The sequence below is a fragment of the Salmo salar genome, chromosome 24 (genome assembly GCF_965601325.2).
Source record: "Salmo salar chromosome 24, fSalSal1, whole genome shotgun sequence".
NCBI lineage: Eukaryota > Metazoa > Chordata > Actinopteri > Salmoniformes > Salmonidae > Salmo > Salmo salar.
The window spans coordinates 8,387,859-8,410,677 of record NC_138314.1 but is presented as its reverse complement, the minus strand read 5'-3'; the positions used below and the strand labels follow the sequence as shown (position 1 = coordinate 8,410,677).

At 41.8% G+C, this 22,819-nt stretch overlaps 2 protein-coding genes across 3 annotated transcripts; one reads left to right on the top strand and one right to left on the bottom strand.

Annotated features, from left to right (window-relative positions):
• Positions 1 to 4,542: 4,542 nt before the first annotated feature.
• LOC106585172 (U6 snRNA-associated Sm-like protein LSm1) lies at positions 4,543 to 6,305 on the bottom strand. 2 transcript variants are annotated; one of them, XM_014171087.3, is made up of 4 exons: positions 6,044 to 6,305; positions 5,750 to 5,818; positions 5,460 to 5,575; positions 4,543 to 5,126 (listed from the first exon to the last, which is right to left on the bottom strand). In XM_014171087.3, the coding sequence occupies exons 1-4, from the start codon at positions 6,087 to 6,089 to the stop codon at positions 4,956 to 4,958; spliced, it is 402 nt and encodes a 133-aa protein (XP_014026562.1). In that variant the 5' UTR covers positions 6,090 to 6,305; the 3' UTR covers positions 4,543 to 4,955. The 2 variants fall into 2 exon arrangements, with proteins under 2 accessions (XP_014026562.1, XP_014026563.1); XM_014171088.3 differs by lacking the exon at positions 5,750 to 5,818 and having other exon boundaries at positions 6,044 to 6,233.
• A 7,660-nt stretch (positions 6,306 to 13,965) lies between these two features.
• On the top strand, positions 13,966 to 21,583 carry LOC106585173 (BAG family molecular chaperone regulator 4). The gene is made up of 5 exons (XM_014171089.3): positions 13,966 to 14,242; positions 16,294 to 16,416; positions 16,633 to 16,863; positions 16,972 to 17,226; positions 19,842 to 21,583. The coding sequence occupies exons 1-5, from the start codon at positions 14,114 to 14,116 to the stop codon at positions 20,313 to 20,315; spliced, it is 1,212 nt and encodes a 403-aa protein (XP_014026564.1). The 5' UTR covers positions 13,966 to 14,113; the 3' UTR covers positions 20,316 to 21,583.
• The last annotated feature ends 1,236 nt before the right edge of the window (positions 21,584 to 22,819 follow it).

Genomic DNA, 22,819 nt, shown 5'->3' with positions numbered 1-22,819 from the left:
CTTCGCCTCTTCCTCTTTGGTATAGACGCTAGTGACGACCATAGAGTATGCGTGTCTGGCTGTCATATGCTCTTTTTCATCTGACATGGTTTGGATAACCTAACCTAGTTCTATTTAATTGACATAATTATGAAAAAATGATTAAATACAAAATCGTATAATCTCAAGATCTCATAGACCTACCAGTAGACTATATTTATACCATTGGTGATGCTCTGCCTGTCTACAATAGGTTTATATACACTGAACAAAAATATAAATGCAACAATTTCAAAGATGTTACTGAGTTACAGATAATATCAGGAAATCAGTCAATTGAAATACATTATGTAGGCCCTAATCTATGGATTTCACATGACTGGAAATCAGTGGTGTAAAGTACTTTAAAAATACTTTAAGTACTAAAGTACTACTGAAGTAGTTTTTGGGGGTATCTGTACATTACTATTTATATATTTGCCAACTTTTACTAAACTAAATTCCTAAAGAAAATAATGTATTTTTTACTCCATTCATTTTCCCTGACACCCAAAAGTACCTTTTGACAGAAAAATGGTCCAATTCACACACTTATCAAGAGAACATCCCTGGTCATCCCTACTGCCTCTGATCTGACGGACTCACTAAACACAAATGCTATGTTTCTAAATTTTGTCTTTCAGTGTGCCCCTGAAATAATTAATACTTTGACTTTTGATACTTAAGTACATTTTAGAAATTCCATTTACTTTTGATACTTAAGTATATTTAAAACCAAATACTTTTAGACTTTTACTCAAGTAGTATTTTATTTGGTGACTCACTTTTACTTGAGTCATTTTCTATTAAAGCTATCTATACTGTTACTCAAGTATGACGATTTAGTACTTTTTCCACCACTGCTGGGAATACAGATATGCATAGATCAGAAAACCAGTCAGTATCTGGTGTGACCACCATTTGCCTCATGCAGCGCAACATAGAGTTGATCAGGCTGTTGATTGTGGCCTGTGGAATGTTATCCCACTCTTCAATGGTTGTACGAAGTTGCTGGATATTGGCGGGAACTGGAACACGCTGTTGTACACGTCAATCCAGAGCATCCCAAACATGCTCAATGAGTGACATTGAAGTGCTTTGAAAGGCTGGTCATGGCTCACATCAACACCATCATGCCGGAAACCCTAGATCCACTCCAATTTGCATACCACCCCAACAGATCCACGGATGATGCAATCTCAATTACACTCCACACTGCCCTTTCCCACCTGGACAAAAGGAACACCTGTGTGAGAATGCTGTTCATTGACTACAGCTCAGCGTTAAACACCATAGTGCCCTCAAAGCTCATCACTAAGCTAAGGACCCTGGGACTAAACACCTCCTTCTGCAACTGGATCCTGGACTTTCTGACAGGCCGCCCCCAGGTGGTAATGGTAGGCAGGTAAGGGTAGGTGCGTGCTTAGTCCCCTCCTGTACTCCCTGTTCACCCACGAGTGCAAGGCCAAGCACAACTCCAACACCATCATTAAGTTTGCTGACAACACAACAGTGGTAGGTCTGATCGCCGACAACAATGAGACAGCCTATAGGGAGGAGGTCAAAGACCTGGCAGTGTGGTGCCAGGACAAAAACCTCTCCCTCAAACTGAGCACGACAAAGGAGCTGATCGTGGACTATGGGAAAAGGAGGGCCGAACAGGCCCCCATTTACATCGATGGGGCTGAAGTGGAGCGGGTCGAGAGTTTCAAGTTCCTTGGTGTTCACATCACCAACAAACTAACATGGCCCAAACACACCAAGACAGTAGTGAAGAGGGCACGACAACACCTTTTCCCCCTCAGGAGTCTGAAAAGATTTGGCATGGATCCTCAAAAAGTTCTACAGCTGCACCATTGAGAGCATCCTGACCGGTTGCATCACCGCCTGGTATGTAAGGCGCTACAGAGGGTAGTGCATACGGCCCAGTACATCACTGGGGCCAAGCTTCCTGACATCCAGGACATATATACTAGGCGTTGTCAGAGGAAGTCCTAAAAAAATTCTCAAAGACTCCAATCACCCAAAGGCTCCTTAACAGCTTCTACCTCCAAGCCATAAGACTGCTGAACAATTAATCGAATGGTCACCCGGACTATTTACATTGACCCCCCCTTTGTTTTTACACTGCTGCTACTCGCTGTTTATTATCTATGCATGGTCACTTTACAAATTACCTCGACTCACCTGTACCCATGCACATTGACTCGGTACCGTTACCCCCTGTATATAGCCTCGTTTTTGTTAAGTACATTTCTTGTGGTACTTTATTTTATTTAGTAAATATTTTCTTAACTCTATTTCTTGAACTGCATTGTTGGTTAAGGGCTTGTAAATAAGCATTTCACGGTAAAGTCTACAACTCTTGTATTCGGCGCATGTGACAAATAAAATTTGATTTCTGGTGAGTATGCAGACGATGGAAGAACTGGAACATTTTCAACTTCCAGGAATTGTGTACAGATCCTTGAGACATAGGTCCATGCATTATCATGCTGAAACTTGAGGTGATGGCGGCGCATGAAAGGCACTACAATAGGCCTCAGGATCTCATCATGGTATGGCTGTGCATTCAAATTGCCATCGATAAAATGCAATTGTGTTCATTGTCCATAGCTTATGCCAGCCCATACCATAACCCCACCATGGGGCAGTCTGTTCACAACGTCACATCACAAATCGCTCTCCCACACGACACCATACACGCTGTCTGCCATCTGCCCAGTACAGTCAAAACCGGATTCATCCATGAAGAGCACACTTTTCCAGCGTGCCAGTGGCCATCCAAGGTGAGCATTTGCCCACTGAAGTCCGTTACAAAGCCAAACTGCAGTCAGGTCAAGACCCTTGTGAGGAGATGAGCTTCCCTGAGACGGTTCCTGACAGTTTGTGCATAAATTCTTGGGTTGTACAAACCTACAGTTTCATCAGCTGACCCGGTGGCTGGTCTCAGACGATCCTGCAGATGAAGAATCTGGATGTGGAGGTCCTGGGCTGGCATGGTTACACGTGGTCTGCGGTTGTGAGGCCAGTGTGGACGTACTGCCAAATTCTCAAAAACAATGTTGCTGGGGGCTTATGGTAGTGAAATGGACATTCAATTCTCTGGCAACAGCTCTGGTGTAAATTCCTGTAGTCAATATGCCAATTGCACACTCCCTCAAAACTCGAGACATCTGTGGCATTATGTTGTGACAAAACTGCACATTTTAGAATGGCCTTTTATTGTTCACAGAACAAGGTGCACCTGTGTAATGAGCATGTCAGGTGGATGGATTACCTTGGCAAAGGAGAAATGCTCACAAACAGGGATATAAACAAATTTGTGCACAACAATTCAGAGAAATACGCTTTTTATGCATATGGAACATTTCTTGGATCTTTTATTTCAGCTCATGAAACATGGGACCAACACTTTGCCATCTTGGCAAAGGAGAAATGCTCACAAACAGGGATGTAAACAAATTTGTGAACAATTCAGAGAAATACACTTTACATGCGTTTATATTTTTGTTTAGTTATTAGTTATTTTGGGAATTTGGCACCATCACCTGGGACACTAGGGGGAGTGTTTGTATTACCTCCACTCCCTTCCTTTTTCCCCTTCCATTCACAACAGGAGAAACTATTGAGCAGTATTGTATAAAAAACTAAAACATCTGTAGGCCTAATAACCCAGAAAGAAAACAAAGGATCCAAATATGATCCAAATTCAATCAATGTGCCACATGCTTGAAAGTAACTCAACCACTGGGCGTGTTCGAGCAGATCAGTTTTCTGCAGTCGGTGGCCATCGTTGATCACCAACTTTCAATGTGTGTTGCATTAGGCCATGGCCACATTACAATTTTGTGTAGGAAAATTCCAGATGGACACAATTCTTTTTCAAATGGGAGTCTTCTGTTACCGGATGAATGACAGAGTTCCTGACCAAAAATTCACAACTTGTCCATCTTTTTAAGTATGCAACTAGTCTGAACACATCCGAATAAAGTGGAGATGAGTTGTATTTTTGACGGACAAAAATGGACAATGATGTATGTCATATGATTGTATCCGTGTTCATGTCTCAGTTTTCCCATACCCTTTAGACACCAACTGCACCCTATAGCCACGGCCTGCATATTGGGTGGCTCCATTGTCAACCAATTAGGATGTTTTTGTTTGACCCACACTAACGTCCCACACAATGTCAATTGAACCTTGATTGTGGGAACCTTAAACAGTCTACTTTCATATCAACTCCAAGTACAAAATCTACCCTTACTGTATGTACACTGTTTTACCACAGACTCACCTGAGGAGGTTTACTGTGGCACAACTTGAGCTAATTGAAACGCAACTGGTGAGGAAGTGTCGTAGCTCAGTTGCAACCTGTGCCACAGTAAACATCGTCCAGGGAATCTGTGTTAAAACGGCTGCCTGGAGGAATGAACCCAAACTGTAGTGCTTGATGAAGTAGAACAGTGTTCTATCGTTATACACAAGAGTCCTGTTACAATTTCTACAAAGTGGACCTCCGTATTAAAATAAACGCTTTAATGGAAAACAAATCTTACCATTACAGTTTAAGTCTGTTTACACAAACATAAAGAATCCATCGTTATGTACTATTGACAAGTTATACGTTTTGTGATATGAAAATCATATTTAATTGATTTATCGCATCAAATGTAGTCTTGCAGACAATCTAGTTTGTGGTCTACCCTCAATTCCTGCATTACGCCAGTCATCAAATATAACAAAAATGCATCACTTAAATCATTGCTTGCTTTCGAACCAATGAGCCATTATCAAAATGAAATCCGTACAGTATTTAGTGTGACGCTGCTTCATCTATAAACCACACATTCTTCTCCCCATCGCCAAAATAATCCCCTATTCAACATAGAACTGGGAAGTCTAGTATAACGGAGGAAAATAGAACAGAAGTGCCTTCAGTATTCATCAAGATTATCTGCCTTGGGGATGGATAGGCCTCTGTCCTTCAGTGCGGTCACCTTGGCTTTCTCTGTCTCCTGCTTGGCTTGCTGTTGCAATCGCTGCTCCTCTAGGATCTCCTCTATAGAAACCTGCTGCAAGACTGTGTCACACGGCTTATCCATGTCCTAAAGAGGGAAACACCATATTAAACGTACTGTAAACCTACATGTCACACGTCCTGCTGGAGAACAATCGCAGTGGCACACACATGTAAACCCCAGCAACTGATTATCATCAACTGTGTGATCAGTGTGTGAACCACGCAACTGAGGTGACAACTCAAGTTTCAGGCAAAATGAATCTTGTGAGCATATTGGAAAACTGCTATTGACTCAATTAACTGGTCTAATCAACAGGCTATTTTAACACAAACACATTTCTATGTGTAGGCATACTCTACGAGGAAGGCTAAATAATCACTTTTAAAGAACAAGAGGGTGACCTGGATGAATACTTACTATTTCACCAAGCAAAACAACGTTCTCTCCTCTCACAATGAAGATTCCTCTGGGGATGTCCCCAAACTTCTTGCCCACATGAATGCGCTCGACTGTTTGATGGAAAACTAGGTTGGCTGAAAGAGAGGTTAAGAGATAGTGCAGTTGATATAATTTCCCCTTTGATTGCCTGAATGTAGCTACTTGTGAATACATCACATTATTTCATGGCTTACGTAGTAACGTAGTATGCCAAGTGAGCTAGTGTGTTTAAACTACTATAGGATTGTTAGGTGGTTTATTTGCCATACCAAACTGGTCGATGCTTCTAAGAAACCCAATTAGCGTTCTTCCATCGCGAAGAAGTACAAGATGCTTTTCTGCAAGATAAAAATTACTGTTTATAGTAGAGCCACAGCACGCGGATACAAAGTATCCAATCGTTGTCCCCAACACTGAGTTTGATGAATAAATAGTTACAAGAAGAGGTTTACAATATAACTGTATCTGATAATCATCATCGCTGTTTTCCGAACGTTGGAAACAGTGCGGACTTGCTCACACTATTGCCTTCACTCAGCCTAACATTCGCTATCCCTACTTACTGTCTATGTCATCGATGAGACTCGCGGTCCCTGGCATGTAGTTCATTGTGATCGTGTGTAGCTATCTCTGCGGTTAAATTGTAGTTAATCGCTGTGTATAAAATGTATTAAACCATGAATCGTTCAAAATAAGACCAGAGCCTTAATAAGCATCTCTTCAGCAACACAAAAAAAAAGCACTTCCGGGTCATGGAATTTCCGATATTTTCAAAACAAAAGTCCACAAATTTAGCAGTAGAAAAGTTCCAACAACCTGTATTCTCTCTACAGGAAGCACACTTGCTGTAATGCACGCTCGGGGAAAGACTTCCTGTAAAATATTAAACCCTTTAAGCACCAATGGCAAAGAACATTGGATTTTTTTCCTTATATTTATTCTGATCTAATATAGATACTTTTTGTCATGTAGTGTATCTGGACATCTGCTCGTCAAACATATAATTCCAAAATCATGGGCATTAATACGGAGTTGGTCCCCCCTTGACTGCTATAATAGTCTCCACTCTTCTGGGAAGGCTTTCCACTAGATGTTGGAACATTGCTGCGGGGACTTACTTCCATTCAGCCACAAGAGCATTAGTGAGATCGGACACTGATGTTGGGCGATTAGGCCTGGCTCGCAGTCAGTGTTCCAATTCATCCCAAAGGAGTTTGATGGGGTTGAGGTCAGGGCTCTGTGCAGGCCAGTCAAATTCATCCACACCAATCTCGACAAACCATTTCTGTACGGACCTTGCTTTGTGCACGGGGGCATTGTCATGCTGAAACAGGAAAGGGCCTTCCCCAAACTGTTGCCACAAAGTTGGAAGCACAGAATCGTCTACAATGTCATTGTATGCTGTAGCATTAAGACTTCCCTTCACAGGAACTAAGGGGCCTAACCCGAACTATGCAAAACAACCCCAAACCATTATTCCTCCTCAACCAAACTTTACAGTTGGCATTATGCATTGGTGCAGGTAGCATTCTCCTGGCATCTGCCAAACCCAGATTCATCCGTAGTGCTGCCAGATGGTAAAGTGTGATTCATCACTCCAGAGAACGAGTTTCCACTGCTCCTGACTCCAATGACGGCAAGCTTTACACCACTCCAGCCGACGCTTGGCATTGTGCATGGTGATCTTATGCTTATTTGCAGCTACTCAGCTATTGAAACCAATTTCATGACGCTCCCGACGAACAGTTCTTGTGCTGATGTTGTTTCCTGAGGCAGTTTGGAACTAAGGATTTAGATTTAGGACATTGCATGTTCCTAATAATGTCATTTTAAATGAGCAGGCCTTTAATTTAAGACAAAAAAAGATTAGACCCTTCAAACAACTACCACAAATTGTATAGATTTATAATGTAAACAATTGTTGCTATTCCCTGTGTCTACGACGCCCGCCGCTTGGTGAAACGCAGACCCAGTGGAGAGCGTGGTGAAACTGAAAAGACATTGTCTGTCCTTTTGAAGCAGAGTCTTTACCTGGTAAAGTAATGATAGGATGTGTCAATTATCCAGTGAGAGCTTTTGTGCCAAACCCACTTCAGTGTTTCTGATGCTAAGCTCATAATGCAGTAGTGTGTAGGAGGGAGATTCTAAGATGTAAGAAGTGTGCAGGAGGACATTGGACAAAGCAATGTGTGGTGTCGGTGGAAAAAAAACTGTGTCACTGTCACTAGCCGGCTACCTCCCGGTTACTCATCCCTGAACCTTAGAGGCTGCTGCCCTATGTACATAGATAGACCTGGAACACTGGTCACGTTAATACTTTTTTACATACGGTGTTACTCATTTAATATGTATATACTGTATTCTAGTCAAGTACATTCTATTCAACTATTGCTGTACATGTACTATACATGTATTCTTCAGATGTACTATATTTTCTGTCCACATACTATCCCTAATGTCTATACATTCCATCACACACATACAGTACAGTAAAAAGTTTGGACACACCTACTCATTCAAGGATTTTTCTTAATTTTTTACTATTTTCCACATTGTACAATAATAGCGAAGACATCAAAACTATGAAATAACACAGATGGAATCATGTAGTAACCAAAAAAAAGTGGTAAAAAAGTGTTAATATATTTTACATTTTAGATTCTTCAAAGTAGCCACCCTTTGCCTTGATGATAGCTTTGCACACTCTTGGCACTCTCAACCAGCTTCACCTGGAATGCTTTTCCAACTGTCTTGAAGGAGTTCCCAGATATGCTGAGCACTTGTTGGCTGCTTTTCCCTCACTCTGTGGTGCAACTCATCCCAAACCATCTCAATTGCGTTGAGGTTGGGTGATTGTGGAGGCCAGGTCATCTGATGCAGCACTCCATCACTCTCTTTCTTGGTCATATAGCCCTTACACAGCCTGGAGGTGTGTTGGGTCATTGTCCTGTTGAAAAACAAATGATAGTCCCACTAAGCGCAAACCAGAGGGGATGGCGTATCGCTGCAGAATGCTGTGGTCGCCATGCTGGTTAACTGTGCCTTGAATTCTAAATAGGTCAGACAGTGTTCAAGCAAAGCACCCCCACACCTCCATGCTTCACAGTGGGAAATTTGAGATTTTTAGTTCCAACCGCCGTGTCTTTGTAACACGGCGGTTGGAACTAAAAATCTCAAATTTGGACTCGTCAGACCAAAGAAAAGATTTACACCGGTCTAATGTCCACTGCTCATATTTCTTGGCCCAAGCAAGTCTCTTCTTTTTATTGGTGTCCTTTAGTAGTGGTTTCTTTGCAGCAATTCGACCATGAAGGTCTCCTCTGAACAGTTGATGTTGAGATGTGTCTGTTACTTGAACTCCGTGAAGCATTTATTTGGGCTGCAATTTTTGAGGTTGGTAACTCTGATTAACTTATCCTCTGCAGCAGAGGTAACTCTGGGTCTTCCTTCCCTGTGGTGGTCCTCATGAGAGCCAGTTTCATCATAGCGCTTGATGGTTTTTGAGACTGCACTTGAAGAAACTTTAAACGTTTTTGAAACTTTCCGTATTGACTGACCTTCGTGTCTTAAAGCAATAATGGACTGCCTTTTCTATTTGCCTACTTGAGCTGTTCTTGGCATTGGCTCAAACGCATTAAGGAAAGAAATTCCACAAATAAACTTTGAACAAGGCACACCTGTTAATTGAAATGCATTCCAGGTGACTACCTCATGAAGCTGGTTGAGAGAATACCAAGAGTGTGCAAAGCTGTCATCAAGGTAATGGGTGGATACTTTGAAGAATCTGAAATATAACAAAATATATTTTGATTTGTTTAACACTTTCTTGGTTTCTACATGATTCCACGTGTTATTTCATAGTTTTGATGTCTTCACTATTATTCTACAATGTACAAATAAAGAAAAACCCTTGAATGAGTAGGTGTGCCCAAACTTTTGACTGGCACTATATATATATATATTATATTTAATATTTATGGACCTGACTGTATGTATGTATGTATGTATGTATGTATGTATGTATGTGTACAGTACCAGTAAAAACAAATAAATAAATAAATATATATATATATATATATATTTATTTATTTGTTTTTACTGGTACTGTACACATACATACATACATACATACATACATACATACATACATACATACATACATACATACAGTCAGGTCCATAAATATTTGGACAGTGACCAAGTTATTAACATTTCGGATTTGGAAGGAAACAATCAGCTGAAAGTGCAGACTTGGAATGGGGTGGGGATTTTTTTTTTATGAAATAGGGGTATACAGTGGCGATTTTAGCATGTAAATCTTGGTGGGGCAACAAAAAAACATGTGGGATGCATGCCAGCAAAGCCACTACACAACAGAACACTAAACAATACAATAATTGCACTATACCACTGCTACACCTGGCCATCAGCGGAGCCTTGTCTGGCAGCAAAACAGCTCATTCAGCCTTATTTACTGCCTTTAAAAAAACATAGCTGATATGGCTGGCTTGCTTAAACAAATGTGGTTTCTACTGACAATTGAGATGTACAAACTATGGCATAAGTGGATGACAAGTGGATAAGCGTCAATACGTAATTTCGATAAAGACATTAATGAGCGAGCTAGGACGGACGTAGTCAACATAACTATTTGTTCAGCACTTTTGAAATGTGCAGCAACAGAATTCAGAACATGGGCCATTCTCACGGCGTTATCCTTGTACACCAAGTCAGCACCATAGGATAAATAAAGGGGGCATATATGCAGACAATGAAAACTCTTACAATATTCTATGATAACATTTCTCAGGTTATAGGCTACATGTGCACCACCAAGTCAGAACTAACTATAACATTTTCCGCCAAGATAGAACTGCCAAAGAGGGCAGTGTTGCAATCTACTGCAAAGATAGCCTGCAGAGTTCTGTTTTACTATCCAAGTCTGTACCCAAACAATTCGAGCTTCTACTTCTAAAAATTCACCTTTCCAGAAACAAGTCTCTCAATGTTGCCGCTTGCTATAGACCTCCCTCTGCCCCCAGCTGTGCCCTCGATACCATATGTGAATTGATTGCCCCCCATCTATCTTCTGATCTCGTGCTACTAGGTGACCTAAACTGGGACATGCTTAACACCCCGGCCATCCTACAATCTAAGCTTGATGTCCTCAATCTCACACAAATTATCAATGAACCTACCAGGTACAACCCCAAATCCATAAACACGGGCACCCTCATAGATGTCATCCTAACTAACTCGCCCTCCAAATACACCTCTGCTGTTTTCAATCAAGATCTCAGCAATCACTGCCTCATTGCCTGCATCCGTAATGGGTCTGCGACCAAACAACCACCCCTCATTACATTTACATTTACGTCATTTATCAGACACTCTTATCCAGAGCGACTTACAAATTGGTGCATTCACCTTATGATATCCAGTGGAACAACCACTTTACAATAGTACATCTAGATTATTTTTTTTTTTGGGGGGGGGGGGGGTTAGAAGGATTACTTTATCCTATCCCAGGTATTCCTTAAAGAGGTGGGGTTTCAGGTGTCTCCGGAAGGTGGTGATGGACTCCGCTGTCCTGGCGTCGTGAGGGAGCTTGTTCCACCATTGGGGTGCCAGAGCCCCATACACTACCCACCATTGCAACCTGTACGCTCTCGTTGGTTGGCCCTCACTTCATACTCGTCGCCAAACCCACTGGCTACAGGTTATCTACAAGTCTCTGCTAGGTAAAGTCCCGCCTTATCTCAGCTCACTGGTCACCATAGCAGCACCCACTCGTAGCACACGCTCCAGCAGGTATATCTCACTGGTTACCCCCAAAGCCAATTCCTCCTTTGGTCGTCTTTCCTTCCAGTTCTCTGCTGCCAATGACTGGAACGAACTGCAAAAATCTCTGAAGCTGGAGACACATATCTCCCTCACTAGCTTTAAGCACCAGCTGTCAGAGCAGTTCACAGATCACTGCACCTGTACATAGCCCATCTGTAAACAGCCCATCTATCAACCTACCTCATCCCCATACTGCATTTATTTATTTATCTTGCTCCTTTGCACCCCAGTATCTCTACTTGCACATTCATCTTCTCCACATCTACCATTCCAGTGTTTAATTGCTATATTGTAATTACTTCGCCTCCATGGCCTATTTATTGCCTTAACTTACCTCATTTGCACTCACTGTATATAGACTTTTTGTTTTATTTTGTTCTACTGTATTATTGACTGTATGTTTTGTTTATTCCATGTGTAACTCTGTGTTGTTGTATGTGTCAAATTGCTATGCTTTATCTTGGCCAGGTCGCAGTTGCAAATGAGAACTTGTTCTCAACTAGCCTACCTGGTTAAATAAAGGTGAAATAAATAAAAAACAGTCAGCAAAATTAAGAGGTGAAAATAGACCAAATTATTAGGGTGAGTCACATGGGCTACTAACAGCTTACTACACAACATTTATGCAACAGCATACAAGACATTTTTGGACTAACCTTTTGTGCTGTGCTCACTTTAACAGGAAAGTGGCACGCGGTCCTTCATGGGCACATTTTTCATCAAAGACTGTTATTCTCTGGATTTATGGTGCTTTCAAGACAACTGGGAACTCGGGGGAAAAAAATGTTGAATCATGATGACGTCAGTGACCTTCAGGTCGAAGCTCTACATAGAGACCCGAGTTCCCGATTTACAATTCCGAGTTGGATGAAAGTTCAAAACGTATCTTCCCAGTTGTCTTGAACAAACTAAAGTCAGATTTTGCAGTTAAGCTGTTTTGATCGCAACACAAAGCATGCTTCATTGACAACATGGCCAATGCTGAATGTTTATCATTTTAAACAAGGAAAAGATACCCTTAACCTTAGACTTGGGACCACACAGCGCTACACTGAATAGCAGGCTAATGATTGCTTTGTAATGCTTGCAGTTAGCCACTGATTCCTTCCAAACCACTCATTGTTGAATTTACGATTTCCACGTGTTGTGTAATGTAGCCCTCATCCTCCACATACAACACCCGTTCTGCCAGTCACATTCTGTTAAAGATCCCCAAAGCACACACATCCCTGGGTCGCTCCTCTTTTCAGTTCGCTGCAGCTAGCGACTGGAACGAGCTGCAACACTCAAACTGGACAGTTTTATCTCAATCTCTTCATTCAAAGACTAAATCATGGACACTCTTACTGACAGTTGTGGCTGCTTTGCGTGATGTATTGTTGTCTCTACCTTCTTGCCCTTTGTGCTGTTGTCTGTGCCCAATGTTTTAACCATGTTGTGCTGCTACCATGCTGTATTGTCATGTGTTGCTGCCTTGCTTTGTTGTTGCCTTGGGTCTCTCTTTATGTAGTGTTTATGTTTACTGATCATGAAAAGCTACTTGCTGTATTAACCAAAGACAGTACAGTATGAAGATACGCTAAAACTGCTTCTCCAACAGAAATCCCGGATCACACTTGTAGGCGATGTCATTCTTCTTCTGTGGATTTTATATGGCGGTTGGCAACCAACTTTAAGTTGCATCATCGCCAGCAACTGGACTGTGCCCCAGAGACAGTGAAGTCGGATGTTTCCCCACCACTTTCAATGCGCTACTTAGCCTTGTGTGTCTCAGCCTTGTGACTACGCTTTCCTCCCTTCTCTCTCGGCCTGAGGACCTCCCCACCCTCACCTTTTCCTGGATTTTATACAGGTGTCTTCCCTTACACTCCCTGTTCCACAACTCTTGCCACTTATTTTTAACCACTGTTCTTATTAATCCATTGGCTTCTGCTTTACTGATTGACAATTCCATCTCAACATTAGGATGTTAAAGATTGGCGATGTCATGGAGACTTTGTCTAACTAAATTCATGCGTAGAAACACGTAATCGGGTCAAACGGTCGCCTCGCGCCGAACTGCGCATGTGCAGACAGTCAAAATCAAAAGGCACTCCTTCAACATAAAGTTGTTTTTGAGGAAAATAAAAACATGTCAGTTTCTCACTTTCACGAGATTGGAGTAATAACACGTTCAACTACTTAAGAAATTGTCTCGAATCTAGTTTGTGTCTTTAGATTTCGAGAAAATTAACAACAATTAAAGGAATAATTTTTCACTTCTCTCATTGACTTCTAAACCCCTGCCTGGTCTGTTTCGCAAGCGTTCCCGAAAGTCTTGCGACGTTGTGGTCTGTGTTTAGAAACTCTGTGGTATAACTATGATAGAGCTAAATATAAACAATTGTTTTGCATGAAATAATCGTAGATGTTTAGTTCTGACTATGCTCTTCAAGGGGTGATGATATTACAACCATATAGTTATAATTTATTTAACAATAGTTTGAAAAGTGTAAGCAGTTGTCATTGGTTTTAGCGGAACTATCACCTAGCAGGCAAATCGAACGCTCTGCACGGTATTGTGACGTTTTATTGATAACGACCTATTCTACTGACGCACGTGGTGAAAAAGGAAGAGGGAGGGGCGAAAAATTAAAGGGGCAAAGCATAAAAGACATGTCATTCAAACGTTTCCATACTTTGCTGTCCATGATCAATGCATTAACTGGAGCGTTTCAATAAGGCAATTTTGTCCCCAATATCAGTCAGATCTATCCTATTTGACAGTTAATTGTATCACGATTATTTGTATGGCAAACGACAGGAGTGCTGGGGACGCTGCTTGGGTTATGCATCATCAAATGCAGTCGAATCCCAAATCCGCCTGGCCTTCAAATTACAACTCAGAAAATAATAACGGGAACTGGAGTAACGCTATGGTAAGTCACATTGTGTAGCTAATTCATATCAACACGTACTTATGTTACTCATCTTAGAACACACAGTTTAATGTCAGTAAACAAGCGTTGTCTTGTACTGTGTAAGTTTAACGTCATTAGCTCAAGCTAGTTAGCTAGCCTACGTTCTAGCCAGCTAACGTTATCTAGCTAGCCGTCTTCAGTCAGTCCAATCTAGCTAGTTAGTAAGATTTGCTATATTGCTAGCTAGCTTGCTTAGCTATATTTGACATGCAGATTTTCTAGCTAGCTATCTCGTTTGTAGTATATGATAAATAGCCTAGCTAGACAAACCGTTGAGACTACAATACATAGCTAACTAGGTATCTATAACTAATAGCCCAATACCAAAGGATCCTAACATTACTTTTTTATGGGGCTTTCAAGACAACTAGGAACTTGAGGGAAAAAACGAGGTCAAATCATGACGTCAGTCATATTCAGGTCGCAAAAGGAGTTGTGGAAAGATGCCTCTTTTGGTCCATTCAACAACAGAGCGATACAACCTTGTTAAAGCAGTATGTTGTATCTATACCTTATGTCATGCCTTATTGGAACGGATTTATTGATAATATCTGTTGGAAAAAGTTTGGATGTTGCCACACACACATACCTACTTAACAAAATTTAACGAAGTTTCCTTTAAAATGGTTCATAAATATTATCCTGCCAACCACTATATGAAGAAGTTTAAGGAAAACAATAACTCAAATTGTACATTTTTGTAATGACCACCCAGAAACGGTGTTGCATCTTTTTTGGCATTGTATTCATGTAAGGAAACTGTGGCAAGACATCAGTAGATTTATAATTGAACACATTTATGAAGATTTTACACTATTGTGGAGATGTACTGCTTGGATTATTTACCTACAATAGAAATAAGCAGAAACTAATTAATTTCATTATTCTTATGGCCAAATTTCATATTCACAAATGTAAATTTACAAACAAAACACATTTTCTTACCTTACAAAAAGAAATGGAACTATTTTAAGACAATTAAATACTATACTAACAAAAAGCTGTTAGAACTATAAGTGTATGGCCCTTAATAAGGTCCTTGTGTAATGTGATATTGTACCCCCTAGCCCAATTGTCCTTATATTATTTATATATACGTGTTCCCACATGTACTTCCTGTATTGATTTATTGTTAATAATTATATTTTTTAAACCTAGAATTTTTGTTTTTGTTTTTAAAAGCGCTAGAAAGATGCCCGAGTTTCCTGTTTGGAATTCCCAGTTGGATGACAGTTCAAAATATTTTTCCCATTCATAGCTCATTTTTTTTCTAGTTCCCAGTTGTTTTGAATGCCACAATAGACCATCGGTGACGTTTCCGATGAGAATAGAGAGCAATAGTAATGGCTTCATTTTGTAGGCACCAAGTCTGCCATGGTTTTGAACAAAGCCTAAGGGAAAATTTAGTTTTTGTAGGGTTTTTGGGATAAACGGCAAAAATAAGGTGTGTGGGAAACACAGACGTAGATCTTATACGTTTTGTACTATGAGAATCTTCATCAGCTAACCTCACTTTTTGTGAATTTTGAAGCAGTTATATAATAAAAAAAACACAAAGCACATAAAAGCTTCATAATTCATAAAAGTCATGTTAACTGACAGATATTATCTTATAGAACAACACTTTTATAAGCCTGTGTTATCCTCAGACCTTCAGCGTTTATTCCAAAACCCTGTTCTTTCCCCATTTAATTTTGCTATAGGAATGGGTGTTTTTTAGGTCTACAAGCTGGTGAGCTCTATGCTCAGTGTTGTATTTGATGATCAGCAAGTCGGTGCTCTTAACACAACTAGCTAATGGTGTATGATGGCTGTTGCTGCTAGCTAGCTATGATTTAATACGGTAGGAAATGTTTTTACATTTGATCACTGTCAGTCTTGCTGCATTTGACTATTGGATACTTTGGTCAAACAAGTCTAGGGTTACTGTTTACTCAGGTCAATATGACTAGTTCACACCGTGCTGATTTGGAGGCCAGGTAAATAAATCTCTCCTTATATGCCTACAGGACGCTTCCCAATACCCTGGTTATTCCTCAAACTACTGGTACCCCCAGTCACATTCCACAGCAGGGCACTATGCAAATGCATATCCTTCAGGATCTGACGTGCAGCCACCTTACAACCCACAGGTACAGTACAGCCTCATGTTATGTCATAGCAAAGGCCCTCTAAATCCAAGGCTATATATGGGAATGAATTCCTTATCTCTAGACTAAAGTGCTCTCAGCCTTCCGTGACACTTTGTCACGCACACAATTTCACAGACCGGTAGTCTGGCACGCACTTTCACACACTTACGGATGTACGCACACACACTCTCTCTCTCTCCCTCGCTCCCTGTCCAGGCAATGCAAGCATATCCAAATGGCCACAGTGTCTATAACCCTGGTCCAGGCCAGTATCCAGCAAGTTCTTTCCACCCATCCAACCCATTCTACTGTGCAGACCAGATGCCTCTCAGGCAGGCCCCAGGCCAGTACCCTAGCCAGGGCTGCCCAGGACCAGAGCAGAGCACAGGGGGGTCAGGACAACCACACTCTCAGCACCACCACTATCCTGGACCTCACTGTCAAGGGGTAAGTTCATTCAACCAGTACAGGGCAGTGTTTAATGGTGTCTGATGTAAAGGCAGTTGGGTATAATGGACCTTGTTTTCTATTTTATACCTTGATCTTGTTATTTAGGCCTCTGGCTATCTTCCTGGGTCTTACTCGCACTATGGGGAAGGTGGTCCTGCGTTGCCCCCAAACCCCCCATACCCCACTGGACAGGCCATTCACCATAGGCCGCAGGCTGAGGCTTGGGCCCACTCAGGTGGGTATGGGCCCTCACACCAGCAGTGGCAGCCAGACAGCCACTATGGGACCCCTGTCTGCCCCCAACAACCCCCAGCCTGGCCAGGGACAGGCACTGGAGCCCCACCCCCCTATGAAGCCAAGGTACATGTGGAACACAAAGGATGCATCTCAATGACCTAAAGTGGCTTTTTGTCTCATCTCCTTTATTTGCACATATTGTTTCTAAAATAAAATCCAAGTGGGCCTAATTTACTTCTTGGAAGAAAAGGGGATATGTCAGATAAAAGCTCAATCCTTCCTCTGGTACCGTAGCTGTTTTGGGTCTGAATCTTAGTAACATATTCATTATACACTAGTTGACTAAGACAGGTGGGCAAACTACGGCACGCAGGCCACATCAGACCCGCTAGCAGATTTTACAATTATTATTTTGGATTTTTTTTAAACACTCCAGGACACATTTTAATGTCTAAAAAAATATACTGAACAAAAATATAAACGCAACACGCAGCAATTTCATAGATTTTACTGAGTTATGGTTCATATGAGGAAATCGGTCAATTTGAAATAAATTCATAAGGCCCTAATCTATGGATTTCACATAACTGGGAAAACAGATATTCATCTGTTGGTTACAGATGCATTAAAGAAAAATGGGCCTCGGGATCTCGTCACAGTATTTTTGTCCATTGAAATTGCTGTCGATAAAATGCAATTGTGTTCGTTGTCTGTAGCTTATGCCTAACCCCACCGCCACCATGGGGCACTGTGTTCACAACGTTAACATCAGCAAACCGCTTGCCCACACAACACCATACAAGTGGTGTGCGGTTGTGAGGCCGGTTGGACTTAATGGCAAATTTTCTAAAATGACATTGGAAGCGGCTTATGGTAGAGAAATAGATTTTCTTTTTTTTTACCCCCTTTTTCTCCCCAATTTCTTGGTATCCAATTGGTAGTAGTTAGTCTTGTCTCATCGCTGCAACTCCTGGACTCGAACCCAGAATCTCTGGTGGCACAGCCAGCACTGCGATGCAGTGCCTTAGACCACTGCACCACCCGGGAGGCCCTGAGAAATGAACATTTAAGTCTCTGGCAACAGCGCTGGTGGTTATTCCTGCAGTCAGCATGCAAATTGCACGCTCTCTCAACTTGAGACATCTGTGGCATTGTGTTGTGACAACTGCACATTTCATTGTCCACAGCACAAGGTGCACCTGTGTAATGGTCATGTTGTTTAATCAGCTACTTGATATGCCACATCTGTCAGGTGGCTGGATTATCTTGGAAAAGGAAAAATGCTGACTAACAGGGATAGAAACAAATTTGTGCTCAATTTGTAAGAATACATTTTTTTTGCCTACGGAACATTTCGGGGATCTTTTATTTCTGCTCATGAAACATGGGCCAACACTTTACATGCGTTTTTATATTTTAGTTCAGTGTAGATAGAAATTATAATCGTCCTATATATACAAAAGTATGTGGACACCCTTTCAAATGAGTGGATTCTGTTATTTCAGCCACTTCCGTTGCTGACAGGTGTATAAAATCAAGCACACAGCCATGCAATCTCCATAGACAAACAAACAGGAGAATGGCCTTACTGAAGAGCTCAGTGACTTTCAACGTGGCACCGTCATACGATGCCACCTTTCCAACAAGTCAGTTCATCAAATTTCTGCCGTGCTAGAGATGCCCCGGTCAAGTGTAAGTGCTGTTATTGTGAAGTGGAAACGTCTAGGAGTGACAACGGCTCAGCCGCGACGTGGTAGGCCACACAAGCTCACAGAACTGGACCGCCGAGTGTTGAAATGCGTAGCATGTAAAACTCGTCTGTCCTCGGTTGCAACACTCACTACCGTCAGCACAAGAACTGTTCGTCGGGAGCTTCATGTAATGGGTTTCCGTAGCTGAGCAGCCACAAACAAGCCTAAGATCACCATGTGCAATACAAGGCGTCGACTGGAGTGGGGTAAAGCTCGCCACCATTGCACTTCTGGAGCAGTGGAAACGCGTTCTCTGAAGTGATGATTCTGGGTTTGACGGATGCCAGGAGAACGCTACCTGCCCCAATGCATAGTGCCAATTAAAGCACGACAATGCACCGAGGTCCATACAGAAATGGTTTGTCGATCGTTGTGGAAGAACTTAACTTGTCCCCAGTGGAACCACCACATTTGGGCTCCCGAGTGGCGCAGCGGTTTAAGGTACTGCATGTCAGTGCTAAAGGCGTCACTACAGACACCCTGCTTTGAATCCAGGCTCTATCACAACCGGCCATGATTGGGAGTCCCATAGGAAGGTGCACAATTGGCTCAGCGTCGTCCTGGTTTGGCCAGTGTAGGCCATCATTGTAAATAAGAAATTGTTCTTAACTGACTTGCCTAGTTAAATAAACTAGGCCTAATCGCCCAAAATCAGTACCCAACCTCACGAATGCTCTTGTGGCTGAATGGAAGCAAGTCCCTGCAGCAATGTTCCAGCATCTAGTGGAAAGCCTTCCCAGAAGAGGGGAGGCTTTTATAGCAGTAAAAGGGGGACCAACTCCATATCAATGCCCATGATTTTGGAATGAGATGTTTGACGAGCAGGTGTCCACATACTTTTAGTAGTGTATTTTCAAATAACTTCCCTCTTTCTAACCTGCACATGTATTTTGAGGAACAAATTGAATTTCAAAATCATGTGGCCCTCAAGCCAACAAGTTTGTTTGCCCACCCTTGGTCTAAGACTATCTTTTTTTACTTCCTCAGGACCAGCACTACCCAGGACCCCACCAGCACCAGCATGCCCCACAGGTGGGATCCAAACCCAGACTGGCCCACTCCCCTAACCCCACCAATGGCAAGCCTGTCGACTTCAGCTCACCTCCCCAGATGTACAATAAACCAGGGCGAGGAGGGGCGCAGGAGCCAAAGCCTTCCCAGGGTGAGCTTCCACCCCCAATCCCAGCTCCAGCCCAGCCCCAGGGACTGATCGACAACCCTAGCCTGGCTAAAGTCCAGCAGGTCATGGCCCGGGTGCTTTTGCTCCATGAGGATGTGGACGAGTTTGTGGGTAAAAAATCGGACAAGAGTTACAGGTACCTAGAGGAACTGCTTACTAAGGAGCTGCTGGTGTTGGACTCAGTGGAGACTCAGGGACAGGAAGTGGTAAGGCAGGCCCGGAAGGAGGCTGTGCAGAGGATCCAGGCCATACTGGACCGGCTGGAGAAAAAGGCCTTCTGAACTGAACCAGTTATGTATATGGACGGGTCTTACTGTTCTTTTCTTGTGACATTTGAATCTTCCACAGTCAGGTTGTGGGCCTTATTTCAGATTTAAACCGGTCCCTTAGAATTCATTGGAGTCCTTGTTTGTTGACTACACCTCCCGGATCGGAAAGGTTTAGATGGGCTGATTGTCAAAAAGGGTTTGGTTTGGAATCAAGCCAACTTGGGATACTTTATGCAGGTGTGGTCACAACATATATAAGATGCCATTTCAAAGTAGTCATGATGGAAAATTGAATGGTTGTACATATCAAGTTATGGTGTTGTTGGGTTAGTTTTCATAACCCGACCATTAGTGTCCATGACTGCTTAAAGCGTCTTATGTCATACTTATGCCCGTGCAATGTAGTGTCACCATGTTCCTTTCGAAGTAGGTAGACATTACCCCTTAATCACTGGTACAGGGTCAGATAAGTTTTCGGTTAGGATTTGGGGTAGGCTGATCTGATCCTAGGTCTGTGGTTAAAGGCCACGTCTACCATGAGTGTTCCATTCACCATGTTTTCTTAGATGATGCGAACCAATGGCACTGCCATGAGATTTCCCCTTTGTCACTCACCCCAACATTGTCACCCACTTGTCATAGCAAGCAGAATGCAAATGGTGCATTCACACACACACACACACACACACACAGCCTTCCAAATCGGTACTGGGTAATGTATTCTGTTTATTTGACACTTCAGGATATACAAAGGTATGGTCAATTGCTTTTCAATGCGGTCGATTTTAAGAAATGTATTGAAATCCACTTAATTAATTGAGAAGTTGCTCAATAAAAATATTGCGCAAGTTTCAATTCACATTCTGAATAGATGGAATTGATCCCAACCCTGGTATGTACTGTTTACTAGTTGGTCTACAACTTCTTCACAATGCTATTTCCATTGACTGGTGGTAGACAGTCTGTAAGTGCGGATCTAGGATCAGATTTTAGAAGGATGAAAAGGAAAACTGACTCTGTCCCAGTCCTTCCTTCGGAGTAATCTCTGAACATTCTACCACATAGTTTGACCAATCCAGTCTCGGACCAGTGACTATTTGAGGGAGGGGGGAAGGAATGAAGGATGCATTATCAAACTATTGGAAGAGGAGGTTGGATCAACTATTTCCCAGACTGTGATCGGTTCTTCTAAATCACAAGTGCCATAATATCGGCAGGTGCTTTTTCAAATCTTAAAAAAAATAAACGATGTCTAAAGCTTTGCATGGAACAAAATGTTATGTTTGTCATATTAGTTTCTTTTTTTCCCGTGTGCTGGTATATTTTTGTGTTAAGATTATTGCGTGTTAGTTCACGATTGACGTGTGTGTGGAACATAGACCTGTAAAAGGTCATGTCTACAGAGGTTTCTGATAAAATGCATGTTTCCAACATTTAGATGGAAATATTCGCCTGACTGATTTTAGAAATGACTATAGCTCAAACTGAAGACTTGCATTAAATGTCAGGACATTTTTTTAAATATGTTGTATATATGCAATTGGAAAACATACCATAAACACTCACAATTAACAAGAGTTTGTCATATTATAGGTGGGAGAGAGAGAGAAAATTACTGACATTTTTGAATGAAGGGGTGCTGATAGTGAGACAAAGCACATGCCACTTGATCTTTTTCTCTAGGGATTTAGATAATTCTGTGAATAATTTCCCTCCCTGAAGAATTTTCTTTTCAAAATGGCCAACCATGAGAAAAATGTCATGTCTTTTGGTGAAATTGAGACTGCTGTGTATGTCCCCACACATATCATTGCCTGACAGCTAGCATTCAGATCTTTTTAAATAGGTTTTGATGTGAAAGCATAACATGTTCTCGCCGAGCATTTTTGAACACTCATTGAATTTGATTTGTGGGACAGAGTGTCAGAAGGCTTTGAAGTCTCACTGGAGCAAGCAACACTGAAGCAAACCGACTTCATTAATCCTACACTTGTTCATTCAATCCCTCTTCAGGATTCATATGAAACTAATCTACAATTAATAGTTTTGCTGCTCTAAAGTATGGAGATGTACAGTAGGCAGTCTACGTCCTTTGCATGGTGATAGATAAGGGCCCAGTTTCCCAAAAGCATTTTAAGGCTAAGTTAATCTTAGAAACGTAGGATCCTATGGTTCTAATGATTAACTTAGCCTTACACTACCCTTTCCAAAACCAGTTCCACTGAAAGGTGGCAGCAGCTGCAAAAAAAAAAAAATGTTTTTAAAGTCGGACCGTACTTCAAACAACTTTTGAAAAACTGGATTTCTACATAACCTATGGAGGTATTGTAGAATAGATTTATCATTTACTTTAAAAGCAAAACAAATTGATTTTACCTCAACTCCACCTGTCCTGGAACGACGCCCTCCTCGGGGAGGCCTTTCACCAGGGCTGGCAGTGTTTTTGGTGTTTTATTAGGATCCCCATTAGCTGTTGCAGCAGCTACTCTTCCTGGTGTCCACACAAAACATGAAAC